Genomic DNA, 16402 nt, shown 5'->3' on the forward strand with positions numbered 1-16402 from the left:
CTGCGTACGCATATTGCGAACTTTCGATTAAATGTAGTGAAAATTATCTTACAACCAACAACAGATATGTAAACATTATTTAACCTTTAAACAGAGCGAATCATCAATTTATATCCCGAGATCCTACATCATTACGACGTCTGATGAATAGTTATTTGTCATATGTTTTCTGTTATTGATACCGTTATACAATCAGTCTGCCTCATGCAGTGCGACGTGATGCATAAACGCACACTTGAACATTTGAGTATCGGTCTGAGCAAACTGGGCTTAATGCATGTGCGTAAAGTAATGTCCCAGATTAGCCTGTGCAGTCCGCACAGGCTAATCAGGTACGACACTTTCCGCCTAAATTGGATTTTTGCTTTAAGAAGATACTTCATTGAAACGAAAAATGTCATTAAAGCGGAAAGTGTCGTCCCTGATTATCCTGTGCGGACTGCACAGGCTAATCTGAGACGACACTACGCACATACATTATGCCCAGTTTTCTCAGATCGCGACTCATTTAAGTATCGGTCTGAGCTGGTATTCATAAAGCTTCTTAGCGAATATTCACTTTCGTAGCACATAGATGAATGTTCCGTGAATGTTCGGATCGAATGTCAAATAGTTAAATGTTCGGATTGAATGTCACATAGGGAAATGTTTGGATTCAATGTCACATAAAGGGAACTGTCGAATCGAATGTCAAATAGTTCAATGTTCGGATCGAATTTCACATAGGGAACTGTTGAATCGAATTTCACATAGGGAAATATTCGGATCAAATGTCACATAGGTAAATGTTTGGATAGAATGTCACATAGGTAAATGTTCGGATCGAATGTCACATAGTGAAATGTTCGGATCAAATGTCACATAGGTAAATGTTCGGATCGAATGTCAAATAGGTAAATGTTAGGATCAAATGTCACATAGGTAAATGTTCGGATCAAATGTCACATTGGGAAATGTTCGGATCGAATGTCACATAGGGAAATGTTCGGATCGAATGTCACATATGGAAATGTTCGAATCGAATGTCACATAGGGAAATGTTCTAATCGAATGTTACATAGGGAACTGTTCGGATCGAATGTTACATAGGTAAATGTTCGGATCGATTGTCACAAAGGTAAATGTTAGGATCGAATGTTGCATGGGGAAATGTTCGGATCGAATGTTACATAGGTAAATGTTCGGATCGAATGTAACATAGGGAAATGTTCGGATCGAATGTTACATAGGGAATGTTCTGATCGAATGTTACATAGAGAAATGTTCGGATCGAATGTTACATAGGGAAATGTTCGGATCGAATGTCACATAGGGAAATGTTCGGATCGAATGTCACATAGATAAATGTTCGGATCGAATGTCACATATGGAAATGTTCGGATCGAATGTCACATAGGTAAATGTTCGGATCGAATGTCACATAGGGAACTGTTCGGATCGAACGTCACATAGGCAAAATGTTCGAATCGAACGTAACATATATAAATGTTCGAATCGAATGTCACATAGGGAAATGTTTGGATCGAATGTATATTTTTTTTAATCAACTTAGCAAAATTTACACGGTCATACCATAAGAGTGTGAACTGATAAAAACACGAAATGCCTTTAAACCTATACAATTTTAAAATAAGGATGTCACTTATTTTTTTCGTATGCATCTTCATAAAAAATCGAATCCTGGCCCCGTGTTCAATAAGCAAATTGAAATCGATTTTCGATGTCAAATGCCATTGATTTTCGGTGTCAGTAAAAAGTTTTGGGAACACGGGGCCTGCAGGTCACACATACCACAGTCAATAAGAACGTTCATTTTACGTTGTAAAAAGAACTAGATCATGCAGTACCTGGATGATGTTTTTCGTTTGAAAGAATGCACTTTTCAGGCCCGCAAATGCAACTAAACGCATCTCCGTCGGTTGTCCAAGCGTAACGATCAGAAAATTGGTCACGTGCCAGGCGATAGTATCGTGGGCGGAGTTAGGTGTTACGTCACTGTCAGCGGGTGGATCGTGTTTTACGACATTTGGCGGCATTGTACCGGCAGCGAAGTGACCGTGGTTGATTCCTGGCATCACTATTACCGGGTCGGTGTACATGATACTCGTCGGTCGAGGATTGTTTACGGTTTCGTTCTCGAGTTCCCTGTGTAAATGGTTACATGAAAGATAAACTTACACAATACATAGGCGGCTCCAAAGGAGGGCGGACGCGGCATACGCCCCCCCCCCTAAAATCGCTTAAGTAAAGTTAATTCATTTGATGTTTCACACTTTACTAGATCTAAATCACCTATTTAAACTCATTTTTCTTCTTTTTCGTACACAACTTTCCCACTAATCACAGACAATCGCTAAATGTTTTAACTTTAGACTCTCAGTCGCCCGGTTTTTCAAGTCGAACTATGCGATTCTGATGTATACCTCGTTTTGCACATTGATTCTCTTTGCGCTTCATTTTATGTCAACAAAGATGGAAGCGCCAACGCCAAAACGAGCGAAAATGCAGAAGACTTTGACTAGATTTTATCCCAAAGCTGTGGATAAAACGGTAAATCTTTAATAATTCTTCCGGCTATATCCATCCGTATTGCGTATAAACTATGCTTTTTTGGCATTATATGAAGGTACTTTTATGAAAGTATATAAGGCGTGACATGCTCGAGAAGTGGTTGTCAAAGCCTTCAAAATCACTAAAATCGTGGAGCTTCCGGGGGTCTTAAGCCCCCTGGACCCCCTAGCAGGGCTTGCACCCACCAAGGGCCCTAGCGGCCACCTGGACGGCCAGCAAATCTTTCAATATCCCGCCCCCTCCCCAACCAGAAATCCTGGAACCGCCCCTGCAATAAACCAACTTTAATATACTCAAACAAAAAATGTCATATGTTTGAATCTTTATTCCTTGACGATCAGGAAATACTAAGATTAATTAGCATTTGCAAAGCATTTGCGCCAATATCAGCACTATTTTCCGAAAACGTAAGGCCATCCTTGTAAGGAAGTATCGCATATCAATCGGGATTATTCTTACTGCAACTCTGGGGACATATTTTACCTATTAATATAAAAGGATTGAATAAAACGCTCCCCGTATACGTTTTAACAGGTCAAGCAACTTTTTCTTGAATCACCATAATCAATGAGATCAAAATAGCAGCTAATAATCCTTTATTGAAGGAAGACTTCATTTTAATGAACTATAAAATATATTTTGTAAAAATGACTATGACGAACCATGGCTGGTCCTTACGATACAAATGCCTTCATAATTAACCTGACATTACATGCCGAGTTTCTGGCGTCTATCAAAGATTTCAGCGCTTTGATTTAACCAGCACTCCGATACTACCTCAATAAATACAGTTATTCCATTCACGACTTAACCTTTACTCACTCGAAAGTGTCCACAATCCGCGTGATCCTCGTGAGTCCGTCAATATCACCGGATATGGTAAGGAGCGGAACGGGGTAGTCCCTCAGTAGCCGTGGCCGGGTTAGGTAGGAGGCCCACAACAGCACGCCCAACAGTGCCGAGCTGTTGGAGAGGCCGTAGTCGGCGACGAACACGCCTGTTGATCGATTGGCGCATACTCATACTTATCATACATTTTAGTCTATTGGCTTTAGCCGATGAACTATTGTAAACCGTAAATCAGAAACACGAATCCCCGTCAGGTGCGTGTTTTTCCAGAGACATTGATACCCGGATGTTGACAGAAGATATGGAATAACGTGTAACTGTTCTCCTTTCTATAAAAGTTAGTTTGGACTATTATAAACATTAAAGATTTGTAAGCAATTATATCTGATGATATTTGAAAAAAAAAAGCACATATTGTTCCCGATTCCCTTAAAAACGTGGATGGGAACGCGATTTTGATAAAATTATCAAGTAGTTCCGCATTTGTTTTGCATATATATGCCATCATTCCGATAAATATGTTCTTAACATTTTTTCAAACTTTTTGCTGCATGCTCAGTTATGTGTTTTTAACAAAGTGAATCTCGTCGTATTTGATTATGCTATAAAAAAAATGAACGGATTTAATATATTAATGGGTTACGGTACTTCAAATAGTTTTAACGGATACATGTTTTTTTTTTGTTCCTTGCAGAAAACTTTCGACATTTTTAAGGTCTGTATTGTCGATAAACTTTGTAAAAGCAAATACTTACCTTGCGATTTGGGCGGTAATAGAGCGGGGGTCAAAGTAACGTATAAAAAAAAGCTGCAATAAAGTTTACCTCCAAGACTGTGTCCCGCCAGAAAGAAAGAGTCTCCATGAAAACCATCCTTTTGAAGAGATGCCTTAGCTAGGTTAACTCCTTCGCTGAGCTCGGGTGGATTTGGGGTTTTAAGTAGAAAGTCGTGGAGTAACGCGATCCATAATCGCCCTGGGAACTGTGCCTGTATGGCTTGTGCTGCAACGGACGTTATAGAAACAAAATTGTATCTAAGTGCATACTGCTCCATACCGTATACAGTTCGCAAGCAATTTGTGCATATTATAACACATTGTATAGATGTCACCATCAATTAATAGCTGTTACATTACAATATGAACAATATTTGTTCAACAAAAATTTGACAAAACACGACTTCTTTATCCGGCTATCACAACTACTGCAAAGAGGTAAAGAGTAGTTCCCTTTCTTTATATTGACGCAAATCATTAAGATATTGTATATTTTTATACTCAAACTTTCTGATTTCGATTTCTTTTTCATAATCATTCTAGCAGTGTGTGTATATTTTCGTGTTCCGGTGAATGTTAACCTTTCTCAAATAATGCTTAAAAGGTCTTCATGACAAGCAGCTTAGTGGAATCTTTCTAATTGCGAGTAGCGCTGTAGCGGATTTTTTATGGGAGTGGTGTAAATATTCCAAGTTGATGAAGCTGATATATGTGTACAAGTATATGTATGTATACGTGCTGTACTTGTTTACGCATAAAGCGTGTAACGAATGGGTTAGTGCACAAATGTGGTCAGGTAAGTATTATATTTCATCGTCGCAAAATCGAGTATCAAATGTGAACGTGTTACATTTGTGTAACAAGTGAGAACGGGTCTGTTTTGTTGATGCATATAAATGGGTAAATGCTGTATTTTTTCAAGTTCATCCGTTTAACAAATGTATAAGTGTTACATGAAGTTGACGCAGATTCGCATAACGAGTGTATAGTACATTACAACCGGTATTTTATGACATGTATTTATGTAAATGATCTTTTTTGTTCAAGTACATGTGTGGGGCAAATATGTAATTGTTCAAACTTGATCGTTGAAAAGCCTTTGTCAACGTGATAATTGTTCTATATGGTGATAACTTTGCAGACATTCGAGTAACAATCACTTTAATTTATTACACTTGTTGAATTTTGCAACAACTTCTGTGTACACGCATAAGCGTTTGTAAAACATGTACTGTGCACATGCCGTTTATGATCTGTAGGTTAGCCACACGCGAAAGCTGTCTTATAATTTGGTTTCATTAGCAGATTGAGTTTTAACACCAGATTAAATATAATATTTATACATTGAAACTCAGTTTAAAACTTACCGAGAGGCTGGTAAGCTAGACCGTCAATTTCTGCTCCAGGCGTCACTATAATAGCAACGTCATCGGTGCCGTTACGTACAGGCGGCAATAACGTCACCTTAACCGACGCCACGCTTGCTATTACTATAAAAATAAAAGAAGTAATGCAAAACATTGTAACTGGTTTAACAACAGTCGTTGTTTAATTACTGAAAAGTATTAATTTCTCAACCAACAAGGTAAGGTTGATAAGACACATTCAATGTTAACTTGAAGCTCACACTAGTGAGAAAGCGTCAGCCTTTGAATGCACTGAAAAGCTTTATCTAACATAGACACATGATAGTGGAACAACGTTCTTTCCGACTATTTCAGGCTGTTAACGATTTGTCATTATATGTAATGATATGTTTATTATTGCGTTTACTTCTAATAGTTTGCAAACATACTCATGGTCAAGTCTTGCATACATATACATGAGATGTTTTAAGCCTATCATCTGACTCAAACATTAGGTGTTATTTTCAATCTTCGTGATTAGTTATAACTTCACTCACAAATGTGTGTTCACTAGTCTTTTGATTTTTTAGTTTGACATAACCCGAAGATGGAGAAACACACTTGTCTGCCTAAATCGGAGATTAGAGATGGTTATTGAGGTGATCTACATTCTCAGTGCTCAGCTAAGTGGTAACTCAAAATTCATCTATGGGTTGAGCTCAAAACATTGAGAATTGTCTTGATACTTAGCCCATATATCTACAAATGCGCACTCGTAAATCCACACGATAATAGTCAAAGCATTTAGACTAATTTATCTACAAAAGTTGTCTTTACTTGAAATACAGAATTAAATATCTGTCAATAAAGACTTTTATTTTTGCTTATGAGGGCCAGGCTAGGTGAATCGCTAGAACGGCAAATCCAAGGATTGAGAATTCAACTCTCCGACAGGCCATACAATTTATTATGGACATTGGCCATACAAATTCTCATATATATGTATTTGCACACAGACGTAGGTAACATTTTTATTCACGTCTCTGATTGGCATAAGTATGTGCTTCTTATATTTCACGTAGGCCTGGCCTGCCCAGAAAGTGCGAGTGGGTTAACAAACCACTTAAATAGGTAATATCTACCAATGATTCATGTAGAGAGCCTAACAACGCATTGTTAAATGTGTCTTAAAGTTGCATGGCGGGTATAACATTTCATTCAAACAGATCTGTTGTTGTCATTGATTGAATCTATTTATATTGATTTAAGTTTCTTTGCTAAGTACGCTCACAACTTTTCAAACTATCAGCGCTTTGATTATAAACAAACAACACACCAGTGAATGGTATTGTTTTTTATTCACCATTTTACTACAGACTACGGTCATTCACACACACTGACTTTGGTACATGTATACAGTAAGAAATTAAAAACCAAAACAAATAATAAACCATGAACACATAGCAATAAAATCAATTGTATAGTCTAAGATGAAAAGCACCTCTGAAAAATGTGTCTAAAAATAATGTACATTTAAGATTGACTTCCTAATTTTTTCAGTATATGTTCAAATATTATTTTTATCAACAATTTATGATAAAGCCGTAATTATAGTAGAGTGTATTTCATATAACACTCAAATGTATGTCAATGTAAGTAATAACATTAAATTAATAAATAATTAAGAAATAGCAGACATCTTTTGGGAACATAAACTGTTGCATGAAAGTTTAATATAATAATTTACTTTTCCCTAACAGAATACTAATGAAAACACATAAGATTGACACTTAAGACACTGAATTCCAGTCTGAACCAGTAAGTCAACAAAGGTATTAATTACCTGGCATTATTCCATCAAATGAAACAAAAAGTAATGTCATAAACGAACATATACAATGTAGAGACACCGGAACAAATTAAAATGAACACATTGAAAGCAAAAAGGAAAATTGAAATAAAATGTTAATACAGTGGAGATCAAATAAAAATGTTAAACATTGTGATATAATAGGACCAAACTATTCATAGATAATTACTTACTTAAATGATATATTCATATTTCTCAATAACAATATACATCTTTAACGCATACATGAACACTTTAAAGACATTTTTTCCTGCAAAAGATAGAATTAATCAAATAGTGTTACCTTATATAAAATATATCAAAGGGACATATTTGTACAAGGGCCTCTGTACACAAGTGATCAAGAACATTTTATAGGAGGAAATGTTATGTTCGTATCTTAGGCTACAGGTGCTGAATTTTGAAGTTTTAACTGTCCATAAAAGGAAATTTATTTACTTTTTGACATCAACGTATACGACATTGTATCCTTTCTTGAACCAAGGACTTGAAAATAAAAAGTATCTTAAAAATTAATGAAAACTAAATGAAAATAAAAAATTAGACAATAAATGCAGATAATGAACACTAATGGTAAGATTAAAGCTGTTACATTAAACGACAAAACTGAACTGAAATATGTAGCTAAGAACACACAGTAGTGAGTAGAAGTGTTTAAAAAAATCAATAAAATAGTTGTAATGTCATTATGATAACATCATCAAACACTTTGGTTCATTTGTTTTTGGTAAATATAAGCATAATTAAAACAAACTACAAATAATCATACTGAAATGATATGGCATAAAATGATGACTGAATTGAATGATTGAGATCAATACTTCATTAGATACAGGGATAAATATACAACAAAAGATGGTAGAGCTCATCCTATTGAACAGTGTAAACTCAATACCACTAAATGTTGGGGACTTTAATAATTTCTCTAATAAACGATAAAATTGCGACTTAAATACTTGTTTCATGTACGTATTTACTACAAATGTGAATAGAAGAACATGTGTAGTACAATGTCTTTAAGTGTTGTTAGACGGAAGTGTGTTTAGTTCTGAGTCACTTTATTGATTTCATTCACCATACATTAATTCCCCTTTTAATAAGAATTAAGATTAACATAATAATAATCCACATTTATGGTAAACAGCCTAACAGCTAATCAATGCAAATAGACATAACATTATTCTTAACAATGCATGCATTGGATTATTATGCCATTATTTGCCATCCATTGTGGGATGTAATGCAAAATTAAATTTAAATTGAAGACATTTTATTATGTTTCTATTTTGAAAAATGGAATGAAATAAAACTTACAAAGTCAAAACTTGTGTACCAAAATATTCATAGCACCATAGTTTAGATTTAATTTATGTGATATCTGTGTAGCAGAAAATGATACGAATCAGTTGACATACCATTTATTAGAATTCAAAGCTATCCTGGACTGAATTCAAAATAACACAAAAATTCAACGAAAGCAAAGAAAAAGCTAATTGGAATGATAAAATGTGTAAAACAAATTTATAAAGACAATTAAAAGAACATTTGATTAAGTTCCTTGCTGTCATATGACCAGTCAGAAAACATTTACACAACAACACCTAATATTCTAATATAATTATGTGGCAAAAAATGCTCATAAAATTCAAACATTGTAAATAATTAAAAGGTAAAAACCTCTGTAAGTTTCATCATCTAAATTATTCATTATTGCTCAAACAAACCTGGAAGTATACTTTTGATAGTTATTAATAAAGTTCAAATTTATGTATAATATTTGTTTCTATTGGATATGCAATTTCTACAACTCCTTGCAACCTCTTACAGAAATAATTGGCATGTTCTGGATTTGAATATGACATTGTGTCTTCAATAAACCATGAAAACAAACTTATGTGTTTTCATAGAAACAAATTAATTTGTTTCCACAGTAACAAAACCAACAAAGAAAATGGAGCAAGGTAAGAAGGCTCCATGGTAATGGGTGGAAACAGTTATCATGGACACAAAAATCCACTCCATCACTGGAATAATTTTCAATAATTACCATAGCAACCAAGTAAAGTACAATTTACAAAATTGTTAAATATTTTAAACATGTAAATGCAATTATTTACTCACAACCGTTTCAACATTTCATGGAATGACATAGCAATAATTGATTCTAGCACAACAGCAAACTATGGCATCACAAAAATTAAAACATCTTCAGTGACAAATCTTATGACTACATAACACTGTTTTGTGTTAAACATTGCTGAAACTTGGGTCACAACAGTAAATCAGATTAAGAAATTATTTTGCTAATAACTGTCAATACCTTATCAACCCCTAGAATATTTAGTATTATATAACATGTCACAAACATTATACGTTTGTGCATAAGGATTAACTACAATGCATGTCTGTCAGTGTTTGTAAAAAAAATTGTAATAAAATACACCAAAATATCATACTGTCTCAGATATTCGTAGAAAAATAGCAGATTTGTTTTTTCAAGGCATAGATTAAAATGTTGTGGTTCTTGCTCCTTTGATATTTGCATAACGGTTCAGGATAAACGAATGATAATTATACATGATAAATAAATAATTATTGTAAAAGAAACACTTCTATATTCACAATATTTCACAACAAATAGCACATATCAGAAATGCATGACAAAAACATAGTTAGAACACATACATACTTGAAAATGGATGCACATTTATACACACTTGATAACCCTATGCTAAAATGAATCAGAAGCACTATTGGTAAAGACACAGAACAATTCATCAAAAACGTACCACTATAAACTCAATTAAGCTCAGATATTAATAGATACTATGGACACAAACATAGTTACAAATATACAAACAATAACAACATATTAAAAAATATTATTGACAAATAAACTTTTTGAACACAAGCGAATATAATTATTACAGATTCAAGATACATCTCTGAGTTCAATACTAGGGAATAAACTTGCATGTACATAAAAAAGGATTCAAAATAAAAGCAACACCTGTAAGTAAATAATTCAAAATAATTCAAAAATATATGTAAGACTTTGTGAAGGCATGTAATAAATGCAGACAATGGATGATAAAGAAAAATGTACAGATAAATATAGATATATCAGCTGCAAGGAAAAAACAAAGGTTGGTTTGAGACATATAAATATATAACATGGCTAAAATATAAAAAAACCAGATGAAAAACCTTTATTTTTTGTAAACACAGACAATTTAACTGTTTTTCATCAGGTATTAAAACCTTGCATCCAACAAAACCAAAATGTTTTATTACATTAATAGTCTTGCATAAGTTTGTCTAGTCTTATTATATATTTTTTCCTTAAATTTTCTTCGCAGAACTCTATGTTTTTGTTGAATGCACCTAAGTTATAAACATTAAAATTATTAACAGAAATTATTTTTCTGTTGTGGCTCAATAAAAACAATGGCAATACATTGCATTACGGTACTAATTTCACATTAAATCTTATTTCAATCAAATTTGCATGGCATGAGTAAAGTTGGGTTCAGAACAAAGTACAAAATGATAATAACATCAAATGGTTACAGTACCACACTTGAGACAGACTCCTCCTCAGAAAAACATGATAGAGAGTTATTCCTCTTGAATAGTTTTGATTTTGTGTTATATAACTCTCTTGTTCCATGGACGGATAATGCAAGATGAACTATTTTTACAAGATTTTTATTTTAATCATGAAAAAAAACTAATACCGTTCATTGGGGAAAATCTTTTGAATGTTTGAAGTGCATGTGTTTTTTTTTATGATGCAAGTGAACTTGATGATTACATTTTAAATATAAAGACTTATTAAAATACATGTTGATTATTATTTGAACTCATTACATGAAAACATTCTTTGGTTGAGAATTAACCATAAAATGGCTAAACTTAAAAAGTAATACAAAACACTCAAAACAGTCTCAGGACAAAACCAATCACTCCAAATCATTAACAAAATTTCAGAACACGACACAATAGCACAGCACAAAATATTGTGAATAATAAAAACATGGCTGCCATTTGCAAGGCCACTATTTACAATAAGGAACTTACAGTATCTGTAATCCAACCGCCCCGCACAAGCCCCATTGTATGGAGGAATTTTGTAAAAATATATTTGAGCCACACTCTATGAGAGCTGGAATGAACCCTTTACCACTTAGATATGTATAAACCCTTTCCCACTTAGATACGTATGAACCCTTTTCCACCTAGATACTTCTTAACCCTTTACCACTTAGATGCGTATTTAACCCTTTACCACTTAGATACATATTTAACCTTTTACCACTAAGATACGTATTAAACCCTTTACCACTTAGTTACGTAGTTAACCTTTTACCACTAAGATACATATTTAACCCTTTACCACTTACAGTTTTTGACGTGTTTGTAGTTCCTTACAAAGTTACATAATGAAAGACCTTTCTTACTAGATTCAAGTTTTAAAGGCTTCATTTCCAACCCGTAGATACTGGTGAGCAGCAAACAGCATAAAACTGAACAGACTGGGATTTCCTCAAAGGCTGTTCTGGTTTTCTGCTGTTTGCACATAGCCATTTTCACTTTACCTCTGAGTGGGAAAGGGTGCATGCACGTAAAATATCAGTGCTAGGTAAGCCTATATGAAGTCTGTGCAGGCTCATTCGGGATGATGCTTTCAGCTTTTAAGGAATTTTCATGTAAAGCAAGTCTTTTCTATACACAAATCCAGTCTTGGAAGTAAGTATTATTTGTGATAAGCTTGCGAGGACTGAAATCTTTGAAAAAAAAATTTACGCAGATTTGTTAAGCCTTGATTTCCCGTATTTATCCAATCACACTAATATCATAAGACTAAAATCATAAATATAAACACCGGCTAGTTGTCCTTTAAACAAAGCTCTCCTGGTCAGCATATATTTTAGCTCAGCTAGTATTGAAAGTTTACGTAATTTTCAGCTTTTTAATTACAACCATTGAATCAATATTTCAAGAAAATTCCTCCATGCAGTGAAAAGCTACACAAGCGAACAGCAAATATACTTTCTAGTTTGTTAACGTACATGGTCCATTTAAGGCAAGGGTGTTTTGCATACAAATTCTTACCTTTTTTCACTTTCTTTACAAAATTTGTTAAGCAAACACAAAATATCAATATGTTAAAAAAAAGTAAAGATGTATGCAATCTACCTTTGCTTTGAAAAACATGGAATGATCTGTAAGCGTTAAAAACCTTGGAATGTTCCATCTCAGCACATTTAACGGGTGTAAAGCTTCATGATTGCTGCCAAACATTATTGGACTTGATAAACAAGAGCACCACATAACGGGTGCCACGCTCGGCTGCGAAAGCTTGTCAGAATTTTTTTTATTGTTTTTTAGAGGTCACAGTGACCTTTGACCTAGTGACCCAAAAATGGGTGTGGCGTGTAGAAGTCATCAAGGTGCATGTACATATGAAGTTTCAAAGTTGTAGGTGGAAGCACTATGATGTTAGAGGCAAAGTTAAAGTTTTATATTAGAGGTCACAGTTACCTTGACCTTTGACCTAGTGACCCAAAAATGGGTGTGGCATGTAGAACTCATCAAGGTGCATGTACATATGAAGTTTCAAAGTTGTAGGTGGAAGCACTATGATGTTAGAGGCAAAGTTAAAGTTTTATATTAGAGGTCACAGTGACCTTGACCTTTGACCTAGTGACCCAAAAATGGGTGTGGCATGTAGAACTTATCAAGGTGCATGTACATATGAAGTTTCAAAGTTGTAGATGGAAGCACTTTAATTTTAGAGCCAATGTAAAGGTTTTAGCACGACGCCGGACGGCAGACGACGCGGAGGCTATGACAATACCTCGGGTTTTCTCCGAAAACAGCTGAGCTAATAAGACACAAGAGCTGTGTTGCCAATGATCGCCAATTATTGTTTTCACCGTTATTAACGATATGAAATGTCCTATGAAGGTCTTTGACCCAAAAAGTATGAAATCAACAATGATAAGGGTGATTGTCCGCAGTCTGACTGCAGACAGAGAAAAACAGTGTGAAGACAAAACATACACAAAGTTCAATCCTGACATGCACAAAACATTAATTGTTGGCATTCGGTTTTCAAACAATCAAAGAAGAAAAAAAGGATATACACAAATGTAAATGCAGTCATTATTCAATACATGGGCCTTGTCTGACTAGGTTAATCAACCAGAAATACTAGCTTTTGCATACGAAGCACACAAAATATATTTTCAAATTTTTACACAGTTCATACTTTAGACATGGACCATGACTGAATCACCAACAATTTCAAAATATGGCGGTACACTAGAAAATTGGTAAAATGCTTGTAAAAACGATCAAGACATCACTGCTTCAGTTCAGAAATCAAACTTTCCTGACTCAGTTTTAGAAGCGAAGTCAAAACAGCTCAAACGTTTGTGTGGAATGATGATAAAATACTGTTTCGCAAAGTACAGGAAACAAATAACACCTTCATGAGTGTCTTTCTTTTAAATTGCAATGGAGATGATGAAAAGATGCAAAAAACATCCAATGGGACACATGGTTGATATGGCAGTGACAATGCTATGTGAACTGTGTCACAAGTCAATGAATGAGACATTTCTATTATTGCACCATCAACTCATAACAAATATAATCATAACTCTCCAAAAAATTTAATATACACATCTAATTATAAATGAATTTCATGTGTTTAATACTTGAGAATGAATAAATTGTACATCAAAAAGTCAACAACTGTAGGTTTATGAACCACTGCTGCCAGACTCTGCCATATTTTTCTGAACAACTGCTGCCAGACTTTGCCATAGGTTTATGAACCACTGCTGCCAGACTTTGCCGTAGGTTTATGAACCACTGCTGCAAGACTTTGCTGCATTCTTCATCTTCTTACTTTGTAGCCTTGAATGAATGATATTTACTCATGGCCATCATCATCATGAATATTGCTTTCAATCACATCGCGTAGCAGATCATCGACCGAGTCGCCCTCTGCGTTGATCCCTTTTTCTTCAAAATTCAAATTGGGCACCAGGATGCTCAACATTCGCACAACATTCATCCGTAGCATCTTAAGCTTCAGCAAGTGCAGGCAATTTGGACATTTTGAGCTGTCAGCTGACAAACATTTAGTGGATTTGTCCGACATTGCCAGGTCAAGGGCTTCGTCCATCGACTTCTTGCTCAGGTCGATAGCACCATCGTCCAACTCATTGTGGCGATTGTTGTGGATTTCTTGCAATGGATTTGTCGGTGGTTTTTGGTATTGCTGCTGGGTATTATGCCCGTTAACATTATGCACCAGTCCATGTTCCAATGGATGGGGTGGTCGTATGCTTTGGCTGCTGAGTCCATTGTGGAATGGCAGGGGAAGCGGACTGTGTCCATTCATTGGGAATGGGGGACTAGTTTTTCCAGCAAAATGTTTGCCATAAAACGGGAAATTCATCAGCCCCATTTTGGCCAGTTCTAGCGACTGATGGGTTATTTCCCCATTATCTTGGAACAAGCGATGCATTGGTGGAAATGGAGGACGATGCATCCCGAACTGTGGGGACATCTGAGGTTGTGGGACCAGGCCACTGGGGGACAGCTGTGGATTCCCCGGGGATATAGGAGCCTTCTGGAGGGCAGGGGCTTGACTGCCAGGGGACATCATGGGTGATGAGGGCATGGACGATATGTGAGGCGATAAACCATACTTCCCTTGTGGGGAAAGCTTGAGCGAGCTCTGCTGCTGCTGTAATGATGTAGGCGGGAGATGAAGCCCGTTCATGCTGGAGTGGAAGCCAGAGTGCATCATGGGGGATGCAGGCATCTTGAACACTGGGGACTCACCCGGGATGGGCTGGGTGGCGAGATAACCAAGGCCTCGTGGTGAGCGGGTCCGCTTTTCTTTAATGTAGTAGGACATTATGCCGTCGTGCTTGTTGATGATATGTGACTTGAGACTATGGCTCTGGCTGTACTGAACACCGCAAGCTCCACAAATGTAGGGACGCTCACCTGGAATATGATGGAACGTATTTTACAGAATGGTCAAGCATGTGAGATGACAGTACTTATATGTGGGATCAAACTAGACTTTTTTTATTGGATGCACACAAGGCATATCTCAAAATGCATGCATTTCTTAATTTTAATAATTCCATAGTTATCTTTTTCCTAAAAATATTTATATATGAACTATGAAATATAAACACTTCCGAAACTGATACAAATTACATATGGTTATGTACATACAAATATGTTTGGTTACAAAAGGTCAATCTGACATGTGTATGGCTGCAATTTCAGTATTACATATTAACATGAGTATTTTAAAAACAAGTATTACACAATACTGTCAGTTGAAATGTGTGCAGGAATGTGATTGAGGTATCTCAAAATTGAATTTCTCTCAATTGTGAAAATTTATTTCATATTTCCATGGTACTTATTTCAAATAAATCTCTTTTACTTATAATAAAATATGAAATAATATAAGGTACCGGCTCCACCATTGTCAGATTTTTTTTTTTTTTTTATTTGTTGCCATAGCAACCAATATTCTTGACATAAGTACAAAATTAAAAGACGTGCATAATCTCCATATTGCCATCTAACCATGTTTCAAGTTTTATGAAAAAATATGAAGAACTTTAAAAGTTATCGCAGGATCCAGAAAAGTGTGACAGACAGACTCACAGAGCGCAAACCATAAGTCCCCTACGGTGAAACAATAAAGGAACAATAAAATGTTACTTCAATTTAAAAACGCACTGTTTATGTCTATGCTAATGAGTGTTTTTCCTGTGAAGAAACAGAAAAAAATTGTTAAGAATTTTATTTTTTCTGGGACTGGGAAAAGGGACACAACTATGTTTGTAAGCAACAACTATCATTGAGAGAGTTGCTTACCTTGGACAACAGAAATTAAGTGGAATCTCTTTTCTTTTTTTTTTTACTTTTTGTTTAATGAACTGA

The 16402-nt window shown here is 35.2% G+C and overlaps 2 protein-coding genes across 5 annotated transcripts in view; both read right to left on the bottom strand.

The window, feature by feature from the left end:
* LOC127871066 (uncharacterized) overlaps positions 1-5848 on the bottom strand; it is a 14131-nt gene extending 8283 nt beyond the window's left edge. The window contains exons 1-4 of the mRNA XM_052413711.1: positions 5563-5848; positions 4245-4421; positions 3394-3568; positions 1848-2145 (exon numbers count right to left, since the gene is read on the bottom strand). Coding sequence (XP_052269671.1) covers positions 1848-2145; positions 3394-3568; positions 4245-4421; positions 5563-5716 — 804 coding nt within the window. The 5' untranslated portion in view covers positions 5717-5848. The remainder of the gene's footprint in view (positions 1-1847; positions 2146-3393; positions 3569-4244; positions 4422-5562) is intronic.
* Positions 5849-6880: 1032 nt separating this feature from the next.
* LOC127871050 (uncharacterized) overlaps positions 6881-16402 on the bottom strand; it is a 77941-nt gene continuing 68419 nt past the window's right edge. For all 4 annotated transcript variants that reach the window (XM_052413698.1, XM_052413678.1, XM_052413692.1 and 1 more), the window contains exon 4: positions 6881-15442. In XM_052413698.1, coding sequence (XP_052269658.1) covers positions 14355-15442 — 1088 coding nt within the window. In that variant the 3' untranslated portion in view covers positions 6881-14354. The remainder of the gene's footprint in view (positions 15443-16402) is intronic.

The sequence above is a fragment of the Dreissena polymorpha genome, chromosome 1 (genome assembly GCF_020536995.1).
Source record: "Dreissena polymorpha isolate Duluth1 chromosome 1, UMN_Dpol_1.0, whole genome shotgun sequence".
Lineage (NCBI taxonomy): Eukaryota > Metazoa > Mollusca > Bivalvia > Myida > Dreissenidae > Dreissena > Dreissena polymorpha.